At 55.3% G+C, this 18,243-nt stretch overlaps 1 protein-coding gene across 2 annotated transcripts in view; it reads right to left on the reverse strand.

The window, feature by feature from the left end:
• Window positions 1–539: 539 nt before the first annotated feature.
• The window catches only part of CORO2A (coronin 2A), a 43,991-nt gene continuing 26,287 nt past the window's right edge, over window positions 540–18,243 (reverse strand). Inside the window, exons 3-13 of one of the 2 annotated variants that reach the window (XM_081102990.1) lie at window positions 11,643–11,759; window positions 9,935–10,084; window positions 8,005–8,184; window positions 7,118–7,234; window positions 5,998–6,102; window positions 5,182–5,278; window positions 3,818–3,930; window positions 3,418–3,508; window positions 2,229–2,503; window positions 1,022–1,159; window positions 565–914 (exon numbers count right to left, since the gene is read on the reverse strand). In XM_081102990.1, coding sequence (XP_080959116.1) covers window positions 1,028–1,159; window positions 2,229–2,503; window positions 3,418–3,508; window positions 3,818–3,930; window positions 5,182–5,278; window positions 5,998–6,102; window positions 7,118–7,234; window positions 8,005–8,184; window positions 9,935–10,084; window positions 11,643–11,759 — 1,377 coding nt within the window. In that variant the 3' untranslated portion in view covers window positions 565–914; window positions 1,022–1,027. Of the gene's footprint in view, window positions 1,160–2,228; window positions 2,504–3,417; window positions 3,509–3,817; window positions 3,931–5,181; window positions 5,279–5,997; window positions 6,103–7,117; window positions 7,235–8,004; window positions 8,185–9,934; window positions 10,085–11,642; window positions 11,760–18,243 lie in introns of both variants that reach the window. The other variant, XM_081102989.1, reaches the window with a different exon arrangement.

Here is an 18,243-nt window from a genome sequence, read left to right on the forward strand (position 1 = left end):
GGCTGTCAGGGTCTGAGCAATGCCCTGAGGCCCCTGCCCCACATCAGGGAGTATCTACCCGCCTGGGCTGATTCTGGCTGGAGAGAGGATGGTGTTGTCCTCCTCCCTGTATTCTAGAATCGGCTGGACCTTGACTTCTTTCCCTGAAGTTAACCTCCCTCTTCCACTTTGCCAATGTCTTGTGAGTTCCCAGCGCAAAACCAGCTCACCACCCTACAGGTGATTTTCCTTAGGCCAAGGCCAACATTTCTTGCCTCCAGTGGTAGATCCCAGGGCCTCCTTGTTCAGATGGAGAAATTGAGACCAGAGAGGGAGTGACTGGAGGCCACTTCAAATCAGGGATGCCCCTGAGGCCAGAACCAACGGATTCCTGCTCTGTGGGCTGAGATCTGTATCAGAGCAGAAACAGCAGACAGACAGACAATCCCAGGAGAGCAGAAGCTCAGCCCAGCCACGAACTCTCTGGGGACCTGCATCCTGTGCCTCTCTCTGGGCCTTCGTTTCCCCACCTGTAAAATGAGAAAGTTGGGCCAATCACTGGTTTTCAAACTTCTAATTTTTTTTGAGTCGCAGAATTGTGTATTCCATCAAAGTCCATATGTATAAAACAGAAAGGAGAGCTGTCCCGTCGGAAGGGAGTGAGGGGTACAGCCTCCTGCTTAGCCTGCCCCATTCTATAGACCACAGTTTGAAAATCACAGGCAGGTTTACCTCCTAGGTCCTTGTAGCTCTAACTTTCTACGGTGTTCTTTCCCTTGGGAAGTTAGAGCTTATCACGTACCCTTACAAACAGAATCAAACAGAAGGCAAGGTGTCATCTAAAAAGAGTCAATTCAGACACCGTTGTTTCGAGAAGGCAAATAGAAAGCGGCACCATGTTCCACTGGAAACCTGCGGCGACCGAGTTTCTTTTTCTGGTAAAAAATATAGAAATAGTGGTTGTTCTCGGGGGACTTGTGGTTTGGCTCTGGACCGCCCCGCGGAGCCGAGTGGTGTCCCTGAGGGCGAGGAGGGCAGAGACCTCTGCTCAGGACCATTCTGAGCTCATCCGCAAGTTTTTGATCTCCAGTTCCAACTGCTTGGCCTGGACCTCGCGCTGGGTCACCAGCTCCCGGAGTCTTCGGATCTCCTCCTGTTGCCGATAGAACATCTGCAGCAGCTGGGAGAGCGCAGAGCAGAGGGAAAGGTAACGTAAATGCCCTGGGACTTGAGGGGGCAGGACCCCAGCAGAAAGGATAAAACATTGTCCCTTTTGGACTCAGAAAGGTGGAGGTGATTAAATTAACGTGGCTGAGGCCTACGGGGACAGCCATTGCATTGATCTTTTACAAAAACCTTGTTTCCTTCACCTAGTAAATGAAATTAAAAGACTTGACATTTCAGACTTGTGTGTGTGTGTGTAGGTTTTTTGTGTTGTTTTGTTTTGTTTTTTGTCTCCTTAGATGCCCCCATGGAATGGAGGAAAGGATATTTGGTCCTGGTGTCTGGAGATTGGAGTTTTTACCACCACTACACTGTGTGACTTCAGGCAAGTTACTTACCCTCTCTGAGCTTTAACTTCCTCCTCTGGGAAATGGGGGTCAGAAAACTAACGTCAGCATTATCACAGATGCTGCCGCTGTGCAGAAAGGCACCAGGTGTTGGGTGCTCCCCCTAAGTAAGGATCTTCGTTATCGCCCTGGAAGCTCACAAGGGCCCCGTGAGGGTCGTGTTGTTAGTGCCCCCACTTCACCGCGATGGACACTGGAGCTAAGAGAGACTCGGCCCCTGGGGCCAGTGTCCTCCAGGCAGTGCTCAGGAGAGCTAGGATGAGAATCCCTCCGTGAGAGGGCAGCTTTTGAGTTTTTAGCCATGACCCACTGACTCCCAGGGCTGCTGAGAGAACGCACACAGATGATACATCAGTACCCACCGTGGGACCTGGCACACAGCCGGCACTTAGAAATGTTGGCTCTGAAAGCACAACTACAGTGCCAGAACTGGAGGGGCGCTAATACCCACCAAGTAAAACCCTCTTCATTTTACAGGTGGCTCTCCACCCTCTGTATGCCAGCCCACCGCCAGGGCATGCAGACCGTGCTCCCTGCCTGTTTGCTGAGTGAATTAACCAAGTGAATTGCCAGGAAGTAGCTAGCCAGGCCGCACAGCTGGTGGTTTTCCTCACCCCTCATGTCTCTGCCCCTTCTCCACACCCACCCCCGTGCAGGCACCCCCACCCTCCTTCCCACCTCGTTCTCTGTCTTTGGTGGGGGGCATTCAAAGATGTCAAAGCCGTTTGTGAGCCAGGCTTTCTTCTCCTCCAGCCTGTGCTCTGCAGTCCACCTTGGCGCCTTCTCCTCGAGCAGAGAGAAGGGCCTCCGGCCATCGTCCGCAACCAGCGCTTCGGTCTGGTCCACGAGGTGAGGCGAGGCGGGGGACAGGGAGTTGGAGGGAGGTCTTTCCGGGGGCAGAGGCCGAGGGCTCAGCAGCTCGGAGCCGGGCCTCAGGGACACCAGGACAGGCCCTGGGAGGGAAGCAAAGGCCGTGTGAGGACTGAGTGCCCATCAGCACATGGGCATGGGGGCACTGGCACAAGCAGGCATGCGCAGACACACGGACACGCAACAGGTGTGGGAGCTTCGGCCACATGCAGACAGGCACAAGCCCACGGACCAGGGCATTCAGAGTGCGAATCAGGGTCCCGCGCACGTGACCATCTAAGGAAGCCTGGTTTGTCCGGGCAGCACGGTGCATGCCCTGGAGCTGCCCCAGTTCCGCGAGCTCCTCAGGGAAGCGTTGCCCTTGCTGTGTAGGGACAGTCCCACCACTCCGCCCTGCCATCCATCAGGTCACGAATTCCCCCCGGCACGCTGGGTAGCAGGGGAGGCAGGCTCACAGAGAAGGGTGAGGAAACAGGCCCAGGGAGGAGGGAGACTGTCTACGGGTTATACAAATGCGGGGTTGGGGGGTAGAAGGAGAGGGAGATCCCAGTCAGAGAGGCAGCAGCTGGAGTGGGGGCTGGGCCTCATGGTGACAGGACAGGCAGGTGAGTCAGGGCAGGCGGAGGGCACCCCAGGGCCTGGGTGGGGGCTGCTGCCTAGAGGGCCTCTGTAGTGATTGTGGAGGTGCAGGTGGGAGGGTGGGCACAGGGTCAGGCTGACACTATCCAGTCACTCTGCACAACCCAGAGCTTAGTAGTTTCCATGGAGCAAAATCCCTTGACGTGGAGGGAATGTTCTGAGCCACTCGGGGCAAGTCCCTGCCTTCCTGGACCCTATCTGACCGTCCCAGGGGCGGGGGACTGATGGTGAAGGACCAGTCCTCGGGGCTTCAGGAGAATACAAATACGGTCCAAACCCCTCTCAGCCATCTGGGCCAGAGGACACGCCATTTCCCCCCACATTCGCCCGCCCGAGGCCTCTTCTGGGCTTTCCTCACCTTTATTTACCCCACTGAGCCACTCCCTGGCCGTTAGAGAGGGCTGGGCCCCTGCTGTGGGCGGGTAGATGTCCTCTTGGTAGGATTCCGACTGCAGGAGAAGTCAGGACAGTGAGAAGTGGGTGGTGGGGAGGCCGCCCACGGGAGGGCCCTTAGAGAGCTGGGGGTCAGAGAGCAAAGGGTCATGCCCAAGGTCATCACACAGCAACTCAAGAGCAGAGGTGAGGCAAGAGGCAGGAGTCCTAGCTCCCAGGATGCCTCACTGACCACGGAAAGGCCTGCCCCTTGAGGAAGTGGCCACCAGCCTCCCTGCTGCTGCCTCGGGCGTGGGCTCCAGGCTCCGGGGATAGTCTTCTGGGGAAGGGTTCCCGCCTCCCTGCAGACCCCCCACCACTCTTACCCGCCGGGGGACAATCATGGATATCGGCTCGATGAGGCTTTTGGTTGTGATCAGCTTGTAGAAGCGGAAGATCTCACAGGTGGACACGTCGAGACCTCTCTTTGGCATGAAACCTGCGGGCAGATGGTCAATTAGGGCCAAGCGGTTCCAGCCGGGCTGGGGCCACAGGGCCCGGTGTAAGTGGCAAAGCCAGGCTGCACACCTGGATGTGAACAGACACCACCTCCTCCCCCCATCCTTCCCGTCAACAAGCAGTTCATGCAGGAACACCTCTGCTAGGCCAGGCACTGTGCTGGGGAAATGGGGTTGAAACCCTCAGACCCTGGCCCCGCCTTCAAGAATTTACATGATTTTAGCTGGACTTCTGCAGGAAGTGTGCTCTGCTCCAGGCCCTGCCTCGCCATCCCCACAGCTCCTGCCCCAGATGCCCTAACAGAGCATGCCTGGCTTTCTTTTGCTTACTGTTAGCATGGTACATCTTTCTCCATCCCTTTACTCATGATCTAGCTGTGTCTTTATGTTCAAGTGGGTTTCTTTTCTTTTTTTTAAATATATTTTTTATTGATTTTTTACAGAGAGGAAGGGAGAGAGATAGAGAGTTAGAAACATCGATGAGAGAGAAACATCGATCAGCTGCCTCCTGCACATCTCCCACTGGGGATGTGCCCGCAACCCTGGTACATGCCCTTGACAGGAATCGAACCCGGGACCCTTCAGTCCGCAGGCCGACGCTCTATCCACTGAGCCAAACTGGTTTCGGCTCAAGTGGGTTTCTTGTAGGCAACATGTAGTTGGGTCTTGTTTTGTTCTTTTATCCCCAAAGACACTGGAAAAGCAGGGCCTCTCTTAGGTCAGTCTCTCCCATCTCCGTGCTATTGTTTAACCCAGTGGTTCTCAACCTTGGCTACACATTAGAATCACCTGGGAATCTTTTTAAAATCCTGATTTCTGGGCCACATCCTCCGGAAATTCCGTTTCGTTGTTATGGGGTGGGGCCACAACATTAGTAACAAAGAAACAGAATTTCTGGAGGATGAGGCCCAGAAATCAGGATTTTAAAAAAGATTCCCAGGTGATTCTAATGTGCAGCCAAGGTTGAGAACCACTGGTTTAACTGCTTAACCTTGGCCTAGAACACCTTCATTCTCTCCCATGCTGTGCTCTGCCTCCTCTCTCCATCCCTCAAATGTTACCTCGTTCAGGAAGCCGCCCAGAGAACCTCCTGCACCCCTAACCAGAGCTCCCCCGAGCCAGGCTGTTCACCCACCAGCTCCCCTCCCGAATGTGGGCCCCTCCAGGCGGGGCCGGAACCTGACTCGTCCCTGTCCCCCAGGTCCCACGCGGCCTCGGTGCCCCACACTCACCGATCCCCTTCTGCGGGTGGTAGGAGCGGTACTCCGTCAGGTAGTTCAGGTGAGGCTTGTCCGCGCTCACCTCATAGTAACGGATGTTCCCGTCTCCCTGAGGGGGAGGAGGGTGTGTTCAGAGCCGGTCCCCAGCAGCCCCACCTGCCCCCTCTGCCATGCAGCAGGAACCTGGTGTCCACCTACTACACACAGGGAACACCAGCGAACTGTCACCAAGGCAGTAGGAGGGGCCTCATTTTAACACTCTGTCCCCCCAACCATGACCCAAAGCCCACCCGGTGTCTCCAAGGCAGAAGCTCTGGGGGCACAGGCTGGAAGCCCACCCCCGTCCAAGAGCTGCACACAAGGGCCAGAGTAGTGCGTCTTGAGACCAGCCAGTGGGTCTCACCTCTAGGAGCATTTCTGCCACAGTGACTGTTCGGGCAGGGTGGGGGATGCTGCTGCTGCTGGCACAGATGGGTAGGGCCAAGGTGGGTAGGGCCAGGGCTGCCAGAGACAGATGGGAGACCTACCCAATGAAGACCTGCTCTGCCCCCAATCTGAAGGTGCCCCTGTGAGACACACCCACTGGTCCCTCCTCATCTGGGCCCAGAGGTGGGGGCGGGGGAAACCCGTGCAGGGTGTTTAGTCTAAGCCCTGGGCCCAGGTGCTCTTGGGAGCCAGGAAGGTGGGAGAAAGGGGCTGTCCCTGCCCCTGCCTTGCACCCCAAGGGCCCCAGGCTGCCGTCTGGCCACCAGTAGGGCTAGGCTTAGGGGAGCTCTGCCTCCAGCCTCAGGATTCCATGAGGCCACCTTCCTCCCGTGCCAGACTGACCTTCCCCACCACGTAGAGCATGCTGGTGTCGGAGTCATAGAAGGGAAACAGCACGCCGGAGGAGCCGTCCAGGTCCTCCTCTGCGAGAGGCACGGAGAGGTCGTCCTGCAAGGGAGGGGCCAGGTCACTCCTGGGGCCCTCGGTGGTGTTCTCTGAGCTAAGAATTCCTGCCACGGGCTCTGGATGTGTGTGTGTGTGTGTGAGTGTGTGTGTGAGAGAGAGAGAGAGAGACTGAGTGCGTGTGTGTGAGTGTGTGGGAGAGAGAGAGAGAGAGAGACTGAGTGCGTGTGTGTGAGTGTGTGGGAGAGAGAGAGTGCGCCACCTTGTATTTTGCAGCATTTTGCCCGTAATGAATGACTTCTCACACACCTGATCTCACTACAGCCTTCCACCACCTGTTTTGTTATTTATGCTTATAGATCAGTGGTTCTCAACCTTCTGGCCCTTTAAATACAGTTCCGCATGTTGTGACCCAACCATAAAATTATTTTCGTTACTATTTCATAACTGTAATGTTGCTACTGTTATGAATCGTAATGTAAATATCTGATATGCAGGATAGTCTTAGGCGACCCCTGTGAAAGGGTCGTTCGACCGCCAAAGGGGTCACGACCCACAGGTTGAGAACCGCTGTTATAGATGAAGGAGATTCAGAGAGAAGGAAGTGATCTGTCTGGTCTTTGAAACTCCGGCCAAGTGCTCCTTGAATCAACACTGCTTGACCTGCCCCGCCCCTCCCTCTCCCCCTCCCCCTCCCCCTCCCCGGCTGTACCCCTGCCCCAAACATGCAGCTCCTCCTGCCCACTTGCCTCAGTCCTTCGTCCCAAGCTCTGCTCCAGCTGTTCCTTCTGCCCAGAGGCCCTCTCCTCCCTTCCACCCAGTCCTGGTCCAGATGAGGCCACGTGTCCCTCCCTATCCTCTGTCCTGAGCGGCCTCCCTCTTTGAACGACAGGATGCACAAGGTCTGGGCTTGTGCCCTCAGGCTGTTGGCATCTTCCTGTTATTCATCAATACATCCAATCAATGAGTGAGCGAGTGAGTGAGTGAGTGAGTGCATGAAGCCAGAGCTCAGCTGAGGAGCGATGGTGGGGGTGCTGGTGGCGTTGCGTGGGAGACTCACCTGGTCCCACAGGGCAATCTGCCGGTTGTTCCACCGCGAGGTGCCTGTGGACAGCAGCTTCTTCAGGTTCCCCAGAAACAGCACTTTGTTGGCCCGGTGCCCCTTGTAGCTGGCTTCCTGGAGGGACACGTGCGGTCAGGGACGCCCTTGCCTTTGCTTACGCTGCTGCTCCACCTGCAATGCCTTCCTTCCTCACCCCAACTCTGCCTGGAGAATCCTTCCAGGGCTACTTTTCTGAGCTGCAAGAGGCAAATGTTTGCCCAGTTCCATGCTCTTGTTGAAAGATTATTGAGCACCCACTATATGCAAAGCATGGGGCTGGGCTATCTCATTGAATGCTCTGAAGGGAGAGACTCACAGCCCATTTTTTTGTTATTCCCAGCATTTATTTTAGTACATTTTGAACATCACATTTATATGAATTTCAAGCAACTTTGCAAGTATGCATTATGATTATCATTTTATAACTAGAACAACATAAATACGGAGAGCTCACAGGTAGGCCTTGAAATTAGACTCACAGCCCGTTCTTGCAGATGAGAAACAGAGGCTTGGCCACCTAGCAGTGCAGCCTAAGGTCATGTCTCAGCGGACCAGCAGCGGCACCCTGAGGTCTCTGGCCCATGTCATGCGCTTTGACGGAGCTGGGGCACACTGACAAGTTTGGCGTGAGACCAGGTTCAATACTAGCTTTTGATGTGGGCGTGTCGCTTAGCCTCTCTTCAGCCTCAGTTTTCTCATCTGGAAAATGGGGGTAACACGTGGGAAGGCTTGGGCAGAACTTACTGTAATGAACAGCATTACTGCCCTGTTCTCAGAAGCCTCCACCATCTCCACTCCACTCCTTGCTCCTCTGACCCCAAGCCAGACTCCAGCCTAGCACTGACCTGGAGGACGGTCCCTGCTCGGGGGTCGAGAACCCGAATCTTGCGGTCTTTACAGGTGGTGGCCAGCAGGCTGCCGTTGGTGTTGAAGGACATAGAGAGGATCACGTCTTGGTGACAGTCAATTGTCTTCACGGGGCTCATGATTACAGACTCCTTTGTATCCAGGTTCCAGACCATCACCTGCACGGCAAAGAGCCGGCTCTGAGCACAGTGGCCTCCCCGCCCCTGGCCCCCACAGTCACACGCCGGCCGGGCTGTAGTGAAACATGGTATCCCCCGGAGGGAAGCCACAGATGGCAGTCTGGCCAAGAGGCCTCCGGTGGGAGGGTGGGTCTGCGGCTGGAAGCTGCCACGTGGTGGGAGGGGAGAGGGGAGTCAGGCTGTCTTGGCCGTGAAAAAAAACAACACCATCTGCCCGTGCCTGGGAGCAACGAAACACCCACGCTAGGAGGACCTGGGGGACCAGCGAGTCCAGGGGGTTTCCAACAGCAGTTCCCACCTCGCACAGACAAACAGGACGGCCATGCCTGGCTGCACAGGCTGTGTGCCGCACAGCTCCAGGGCAATCCATTCCCACAGCCTGTGATGTGAACAGTGCCCCCTGGCGCTGTGTACAGAAGGACCTGCACAACCCAAGCTGTCGCCCTGCAGACACACCCTCCCTAGACAGATAAAGAGCACCCTGGTCTGAAGCGGGAGAGGGCCCTCCCCACTGCTCCCATTTTATCCAGCACAGAGGCCCCTCAGCTGCCTCAGTAGAGCCCTATAAAGCCGTGAAGGGAAGAGTTTAAAAGCCACAGCTGTGGTCACACCAACTCCATCTGTGTACAGATTGAGACACTGAGGCTGGAGAAGACAAAGACTTTCCCGGGTCACACTGCAAGTCAGCGGGGAGTCGGAATAGAGTCTCAGTCGCCCTCACCATGGATTTCCCCGCTCCACAGGGCCCAGCCCACCCCTCCAGGCAGAATACTGGGTGAACAGTGTCCTCCCCAAACTTACTTCCACCTGGAACCTCAGAATGTGGCCTTATTTGGAATAGGGCCTTTGCTGATGTAATTACTGTGGGGCTTTGACTTACGAGTTTAATTCGTTCCGTGACGGGGCTCGTAACTCAAATTACTCGTATGTTAAATCATTAAAGTGAACGAGTGAGACACGTGATGCTGGGCTGAGGTTGTGGCGTTCACTGTGACGTTCGCTGTGACGTTCGCTGTGCCAACTAGCGGTGGGGTATCTGAAGCTGGCTCGTAACCCGAATTTTAGCTCGCAACTCAAAGCAAAAAATCGGCCGAGAGACGGCTCATATCTCGAAAAACTCGTTAGTCGGGACACTCGTAAGTCAAGGCCCCTCTGTAGTTATAACGAGGGAATACTGACTTTGAGTAGGCCCTAAATCCAACGGCTGGTGTCCTCTTTTTAGATTATTGGTTTCAGGGAGGAAGGGAGAGGGAGAAAGGAGAGGGACAGGGAGAGGGAGAGAAACATCAATGATGAAAGAGAATCATTAATCGGCTGCTTCCTGCACACCCCCCACTGGGAGCCAAATCCAAAACCCAGGCAGGGGCCCTGACCAGGAATTGAACCATGACCTCCTGGTTCATAGGTCAACGCTCAACCACTGAGCCACACCAGCTGGGCTGACTTATAAAAAGAAGAGAAAACACACAGACACACAGAAAAGGAGGCTGTGTGACAACGAAGGCAGATTGAAGCCATGCGGCCACAAGCCAAGGCGTGCGGGCGCCACTGGGAGCTGGAAGACTCACAGAAGGGTTCTTCCTCAGAGCCCCCGGGGGAGGCCCGGCCTCCTGCACCTGGGTTTAGGACGGCTAGTCTCCGGAACTGTGCGGGAGTGCCTTTCTGTTGTCTTCAGCCACTCGGCGTGGCCATTTGTTCGGCAGCCCCAGGGAGCTGCACACGGACCCACCTTGTAGTCATAGCCCGCACTGAAGAGGATGTTGGCCGCCGTGGGGTGCCATTCCACCAGCCCCACTCTGCGGGCGTGGCCCACCAGCTCCTTCCTGTAGGCTGTGAAGTTCCTCGACAGCAGCTGCTTGGGGATGGCCCAGATCTTGATCTGTCGGGGATACATGGCCCAGGGGAGTGTTAGCCGGGCTCGGCCTTGGCACCCCACCACCCTAAGAGCTGGCAGTGGCCAGCAGCAGGGACGGGGTGTTCTCTCTGCACCCACCTCTCACTCAGTGGAGGGGCAGCTGGGGCACCTAGGAGGGACGGGCTTTGTCAAGGTCCTCCAGCCCAAGCAGGGGCTGGCGTTGACCAGAGATGAGTGCAGCCCTCCCCATTGGCCCCCTGGTAATCTTTGCATCCTAGTGACCTGAGGTAGTGGGTGGGTAGATGGGCCACAGGCCTGACTCTCAGGCTGGGTGTCAGAGCAAATCTGCCTTCCAGCATAGAACATCCCCCAAAGTACAGTGGTCTCCTCCTGCCCCTTGTCTCAAAGGCCCAGGGTGGAGCCTTGAATGGCAGGAGGAAGGGTTTGTGCTGAATCTTCAAGGCACTGGGGAGCCAGCCAACACAATCTCTGGAGCAGGACAGGGCAGGCCCTTCTGAAGGGGCCCCTTTAATGCTCCTCAGCATCCCCTCTATGGAAACTTAGAATTTTCTACCTGCTTGTCCTGATGAACTGGTGTGTTTCCTTTGATCAGACAGTGAGGGTTCTGCAGTCCATTCTATTTCCCTTTTTGCCTGGGCTGCCAGGCAGCGCTGAGCTAAAGCTAGGGCTCAGTAGCTGCCACCCTCCATTGCCAACGTTTCTAGTATTATTTCCTCACTTCCTCCGTCTGTGGCTGCTGCACTTTAGAGAACTGGCATCATGCAGTGGGAATAGAAGTAAGTCCTCAGTTTGAGGTCTGGCTCTGCCTCTACAAACGGTGTGATGTAGGGCAAATAGCTGCACCTCTCAGATCCTCGGCTTCTACACATCGGAAAATGGTCCGACCTTGTGAGGTTGCTGTGAAGGGAAGACTGCGTGAAGTGATATGTGCAGTGAGGAACACAGTGGGCTCACAATAAATGGTAACTATGAAATGTATCCTTACTTGAATCACCTGATCATATTTGTGCCTTTTGTTTTAAGCTACACCCAACACATTTTAGAAGTGGCCTAGAATAAAAATTATACATAACACTGAACATTGTGGGTTCAGGGATTAGGTCCCTGGTACAGAACAGGAGCTCAAAAAAGTTGATGGGACTGAAGCTTTGGGGTGGTTTTGGTGTCCATATTCATATATGGTTCCCACCCTAATCCTTTTAAAATTTGCTTCACTACTTTTTGAAAGTGGCACAGTATTTTCTGGCCACAATAAACTTGCTCCTCATAGCATTTTAGAGTTCCCCCAAAAGAAGGACTTTCCCAATGGAATTCATGAATCTCTCTGGATCTTCACTAGGCAGGTGGAGCTATTATGCCCATTTTAGAGGTGGAGAAACTGAGGCCCATGGAGAGGAGGGGTCATGCCCCAAGGTCAAAATCTAAATGACCCCCCTCCTCACACAGTAACCTCACCTCACGAAGAATGAAGGAGCCAGGAGCATCAGAGCTGAGTTCCATCTCCCTGTGCCCCAATCCCCCTCCTTTTGGTCAGGGAACAGCCTTATGTGCCAATACTCACCGTGGCATCTTCAGAAGCAGAGGCGATTTCAAAGTCGTCAAAAGGGTTCCACTTGATGTCTAAGACGTTCCCTCTGTGCCCGCAGACCTTTGGGTAGTGGGGGTCCAACTTTCCTGTCTGCAAAACAATGCCCGGGAGGAGTGAGGAGAGGGGGCTAATTCCCCTGGAGCATCTGCCGGTCACTCATTCAGTCAGCAATCCCTGAGTAGACAGGGAAACGTAAGGGGCAGAACTGGGTGTGGCTCTGGGCCTCACCACTCTCCCGGTGTGACCCTGGGGGAGTCACACCCCTGCTCTGAGCCTCAGTGTCTCCCTCAGTAAAAGGACACAGGTGTTTCACAGGGTCGGTGTGAGGGTCAGAGGAGGCGAGGTGTGGAAAGGGTCTAGCACAGAGCCTCGCACATAGGAGGCGTTCGATAAAAGGACATTTCCTTGCACACACTGCTGGTGGGGAGGCAAAACTGGTGCCGCCACCTTGGAAAACAGTCTGGCAGGTCCTCAAAAGGGCAAACATAGCTACCATACGACCCTACAATTTCACTTCCAGGTACATCCCCCAGAGAAATGAAAACATGGGTCTATAAAAAAACTTGTACATCAATGTTCACGGCAACATTATTCAAAATTGCCAGAAGGCGCACACAACCCAAACGTCCATTAACAGATGAAAGGGTATACAAAAGGCAGTGTGTTCATACAACGGGATATTATTCAGTCAAAAAAGAATGAAGTACCGATGCATGCTACAACATGGATGGAATTGGAAACATGCTAAGTGAATCAGTCAGACATCAAAAGCCACTTAGATGATACACCAGAGGTGGTTTCATTGCTTGAGCATATTATCACATCCTCTGGTACCTGGCATTCAAAACCCTGACTAAACGCATATGAAAAGTTCAGAACAGGTAAAGCCACAGAGGCTGAAAGCAGGTGAGTGGCTTCGGGGAGGGGCAATGGGGAATGACTGCTAATGGGTACTGGGTGTCTTTTGGGGGTGATGAAGCTACTTGGAAATTAGAGAGTGATGGATGCACCACCATGGAAAATACTAAAACCCACTGACTCCTACACTTTAAAATGGCGAGTTTTATGGTATGTGAATTATAGTTCACTTAAAAAGAAAGGACCTCCCCTTCCCCTCTCCCCTTTCCTGCTGAGAATTCCTGTGCAGGTGCTGGGGGACACACAGGCCCCAGAGCGCATGGCATGAAGCCCTGAAGCTGAACATTCCAACCACTATCCAATGACACACTGCGGTATTTCCTGGGCCACGGGGAGCCACATGGGTTCAGGAATAGAACCGCATGCGTTCAGGGAGTTGGCAGCGACCAACACACTCATTTTACACCCCACCCTGCACGGTCCCGGCAGCACACGGAGCAGGGCCAGGCCCTCCGCCCGCCCGTGCAGCGTGGCCCACACGCACCATCGGCCTCGGGTTCGGGAGCCCACCCCCCGACTGCTCTCTGAGTGAAAGAGACAGCTGAGAGGAAAACGGGCCCACATCCCTTCATTCAGCAAATCTTTAGGAGGAACCTAGGAGACAGCACTCTGCGAGGTGCTGGGTGAGCACAAGTTGTAGTATTTGACCTCGCAGAGCCAACAGTCTCAGGATTTAAAAAAAGGAACTTTCAAGACAGGGTGAACTCAGGGAATAGCCACCCCTCTTCTCCCCGCACCTCCCCAACCTTGCAGGGGGCACTGCGCCCTTGTGGGACATCCTGCGACTGCCCACTCGCCGCTGAGCAGACACCGTGGTGGTCTCTGACCTTGGAGGGCAGCTGCTATGAGAACAGACACAGGGCTTCCCTGCCACGCCAAGCAAACTGGGAGACAGACAACCGAGCCCCTGGCTTGTGGGGGCTTTATGCATGCATCATAGCAGGCCTGCAAACAGAGGCGGAGGTCCTGGGCTCTCCTTCAGAAATACACTGCCCAGCTCCGCTCTCACCCCTCGAGAAGGGTACCAGACACCTCACCTGGAACGGGTCCTTTACTGGAGGGGGGACTCTATAAAGGATGTCACTTGACAAATTGGAAAATGGACTGTGGATTAAAGTACGATTGCAATGTGAACTTGATAACGTCCTGTGGATATGTTAGAGAATATCTCCGAAGACACTCAAGTACTCAGGGGTAGAGGGCAAAGATGTATGTAACGTACCCTCAAAGAAGTCAGAAAAAATATACCCTCACATACCCATTCAGAGAGAGAGCGCGAAAGAATTTGGACAGGTGTTGATAGTGATGTGTGAAGAGGTGGCCTAAAGTCCCATTTCTTCCTGCTGGTCCTGCCTTCTCCACGGCTGAAAAACAGGGTCCCTGGACAGGGAGGAGAGGGCGTGCTCCCCGCCCCCTGCAGCAGGGGCAGCACCTGGAGCCAGGGCCCTGCAGCGAGAACCCTGCACCCACGGCCCTGGCTCAGGTCTGCACGGCACCGGGGGTCCAGCTGTGGACCCCTCGCCCAGGCTCTGGTCCTGCACGCTGTCATCGGGTGAGCTTTCAAGAACTGAAATCTGATGGTGTCTGCTCAGATTTTACCTTTTCCCCATCTATAAAATGAGTGAATAATCATCTCTTCCTGGCAGGATTGCTGTGGGGGTAAAGTGAGCTACTGTGAGAGGAAAGCCGACTGGTGATGTCCCAATGGGTTTAAGTGCTCAAATAAGAGCAGCTATTATTATGTGTATATGTGTGGGTGTGTACGCACGTCCGTGTGTATATCAAAACTGAGAAAAAACAGCTGGACAAAAATACTCCAAAATGTTATTAATGGTTATCTCTAGATGGTGGGATAAATGAATGGTTTTTTTTATCATCTTCTCTGTCTTAAAAACAATTTCCCCAAACTTTCTATAAAACCTGTAAATTTTACAGTTTTAAAAAGGTATCCTATGTAATAAAAGGGTAATATGCAAATTGACCCTAATGACGGAATGACCAGAACAACCGCTCGATCAGTCACTATGAGGCCACTGACCACCTCTCAGTCCCTTTCCCCAGCTGGCAGGCTCCGATCACCCGATGGCAAATGGGGAATCGGGGATGGGTGGTGGGGATGCGGGGGGCACCAGGCCAAGGCCCTACCCCACCAGTCACCCCACACACAGAGGGCGACCTGCGGCGGGGGCGGGGCTGGTGAGCAGGCGGAACAGTCAGCCTCTCAGTTCCTCCCCCGAAGAGCAGGCTCCGATCACCCAATGGCAAACGCGGAATGGGGGTGGGTGGCGGGGGGTGGGGTGGGGGCGGGGGGCAGCTGCGGGCAGCCGGGGAAGATGGCCCTGATTGAAGGCCAGGCCTAGGGACCATACCCACTGAAGAATTTCATGCGTTGGGTCTCTAGTATAAGATAAACTTCCAGACTGTCTGAAAAGGTGGGTCCTTCTAGGATTAGGCAAAAATGTTATAAAACTGCGGGACTTGAAGGGCTCTGAGAGACCAGGAGTGGTAAAACCCAGCACAGCTCCAGCCCTGCGGGTGGCAGGCACCACCAGGGGTCCCCCACTCTCTCCCTGACCCTGTTGGAGGGGGAACTTGCCTAGGGGTCCCCCACTCTCTCCCTGACCCCTGCTGGAGGAGGAGCTTGCCCAGGGGGTCCCCCACTCTCTCCCCGACCTCCACTGGGGGAGGGGCTTGCCCAGGGGGTCCCCCACTCTCTCCCTGACCCCTGCTGGAGGAGGGGCTTGCCCAGAGGTCACCCACTCTCTCCCTGACCCTGTTGGAGGGGGGACTTGCCTAGGGGTCCCCCACTCTCTCCCTGACCCCCACTGGAGGAGGGGCTTGCCCAGGTCCTGTGTGCAGGGCCAAGCCCAGGGCGGTGAGCTGTGGGGCCCTTACAGTGCTGAGGTAGCTCAGCCCTTTCTGAGTCAGTGTCCTGCCTCCCCTCCTGCACACAGCCTTTCCCTTCCGTTGCATCTTTTCCTGGGTCGAAGGGCATGAGCAGTGCTGGGTCCTGGGCCCTGGCACACCCAGTTGCTCTCAGGGCCTTTATCTTTACACTGGCCCAGGGCCATGCCCCAATTTCTACCCTGAGGGTGCCTCGGAAGAGCTGAGTGTGGGCCAGCCTTGGCTGGCAGGAGGCAGAGTGCCCAGAGCCCCATTCAGACCACAGGTCCCAGGTCAGCCCAGGAGATGCCTCAGGGCCAGGCACCGCTCAGATGGCTCAGACGCAGCTCCAGCGCTGCAGCGGGCTGCTCTGTGCCTGAGAGGGTTCTGTGCTGAGGACCCACATTAACAGGCATTAGCCAGACTGATGGGCTACTGACTGAACTAATAGCCCTGAAGGGCAGGACATTGATAATCAGGAGGCCACATCCGCCCTCTGTCCCTCAGGCCAGCAGTCAGCCAGGACCAGCCTGTGATTTATGGGGGACACAAGCTCTACATCAGAGACCTCGGAGAACCTGGCTCGGGTGCAGGAACCGGCTGCTCAGCGCAGCGTCGCCGCCTCCAGGTCCCCACGGGCTGCTCTGGGCAGAGTGGACAGGACTGTAGGACCCTGGAGGGCAGAGCCAGGCGGGCGGGGGGCGTTCTGGGGGCAGACCTCCCTCAGCTGCCTGGATGGCAGAGCTGTGAGGCCACAGTCGTGAGCCCTCCCACTACAATGTCACAGTCACGGCCTCCAGTGACCCTCCCAGCAGCCCAGAGTGAACGTGGGCGGCAGGGGTGGTGGGGGCAGGCGGAGGCGGCTCGCACAGCGTGCCTGCGAGGGCAGGTGGGCAGGTGGCCCCTGGGTCTGAGTGCTGCTATAGCACTCACTACTGTGCGACCTGGGGAAGGGACCTCGGCTCTCCGTGCCTCAGGTTCCTCCTGTACCAAACGGCAACAGCAGTGGGACCTCACAGGGTGGGTGTGAGGGTTAAATGAGTTCATACACATAAAAGCTAAGGACAGTGCCTGGTCCCTGCTAAGTTCTCGGTAGACCTGTCAGTGGAAGTTCATCGGAGTTAGTCACAATTACCCAGTTTTATTGTTGCTCCGAATGTTTCGGGGGCCCAGGGACACTCAGTGTGAGGCCAAACTTCCGCAGAGGGGCTCCCCTCACTTCCTGCCTAACCGACGGGCATTCGCTCCAGGGCTGCCTCGCTGAATAAATCGATGCCTTGATCGTATTCCCGCTGACGGCTCAAGCACATTCTCACTCTACAAGGGACAGGTTTGCACCTGTTTTTCTTGAGGAACCATAACTTAGAGTCATTTATGTGCCAGGCCCTGTGCTGGGTGCTCTGCTCATATTATTTGGTTCACTTCCCAACCACCCCAGGAAGTAGTACAAGAATCTCCATTTATAATGCAGAAGCTGGGGGTTGAGGGTTGGCAACGTGTGCTGGGGGCCGCAAAGCCAAGTCCGTGGCCAAGCAGGAGAACTGGGAATGCTTCCTCTCACTGCCTGGCCTGCCTCTTGCTATCCTCACACCATTGTTACCATCAGCCTCATGCAGACCTTTCATGAGGACCTACTATATGCCAGCCCCACACTGTGTGCACATGGGGGCAGAAGATGAGTCCCTGCCCCCCAGGAGCTGCCAGTCTGGGGAGGGCATGAGGTCATATACTCAGGGCTTGGAGAGAGAGGAAGAGGAAAGGCCCTGGGGATCAATCAGAGAAGGCTTCCTGGAGAAGGAGGAGACCTTTGAATTGGGCCTTAAGGAGAGGGAGACTTTGCCCAGGCCAGGGAGGAGGACAGGAATTTTAGGTAAAAAAGGCAGAGCCGTAGGTAGGTTTTAAGTGGGAAGGATCCCGAAGCAGGCAGCAGGGAAGGCAGACTGAAACGTGGGATGGGAGGCATCAGGCTGTGGGCATGGAGACAGTCACCCTGCACAGGGCTCAAGGCTGGGCCCTATAAAGAGACGGACATGTGGACGGATGAGTTGCGTCCTGATTAGAGGGGTTAAGACTTGGGGCCGGGGGCTGCCCAGAGGAGAGAGTTGAGCAGAGGGAAGGATGACAGGAGTATTCCCTAATCCTGATGCTAAAATGCAAATCCCGTTTCTATGAGGATCAGGGCATCATTACCAGCCCTCCCCCACGAGCACTCAGATGAGCATGAAGATGGTTTACGGTAGGAACCCACACCCAGGGTCTGAGGCGGTGAACCACAGAGGTTCTCTGGTAACCCTCCTTGGTCACCCCCAGAGATGGGGAGCTCACTTTCTACCCAGGCGTTTTATTCCACTTTCAGACCATATTTACTGGGAGAAAACACTTCTTACTTCGAGCCTGGTGTGGACCCTCCCACTCCCCTCACTTCCTGCTTCTGGTCCTGCTCTGTCCTTTGGGGCCCCATAGACACCCTTTCCGAACCCTCCCAGGCCAGCCCCTGGGAAATCTGAAGGCAGAGGACCCATTCCTCGAGTAAGCTCTTTTCCAGGCTAAACCCATCCAAAGAGCTGAAAGAGACTTAAAGAAAGGACTAGCCCACGCCATGCATGCCTAGACAGGGGATCGGAGCGGGAGGGAACAGGAGATGCTACGGAAGGCTCGGAGATGCAAACTGTCAGCTGGGACAACGATGGGAGCTCGGCGAGGAAGGCAGGACTTAGTTGCAGGCAGTGAGTGGGGAGTCATGGGAGGCCTCTGAGCAGGGGAGTGGCCTGGT

Source organism: Myotis nattereri (genome assembly GCF_964212035.1).
Source record: "Myotis nattereri genome assembly, chromosome: 12".
Classification (NCBI taxonomy): domain Eukaryota; kingdom Metazoa; phylum Chordata; class Mammalia; order Chiroptera; family Vespertilionidae; genus Myotis; species Myotis nattereri.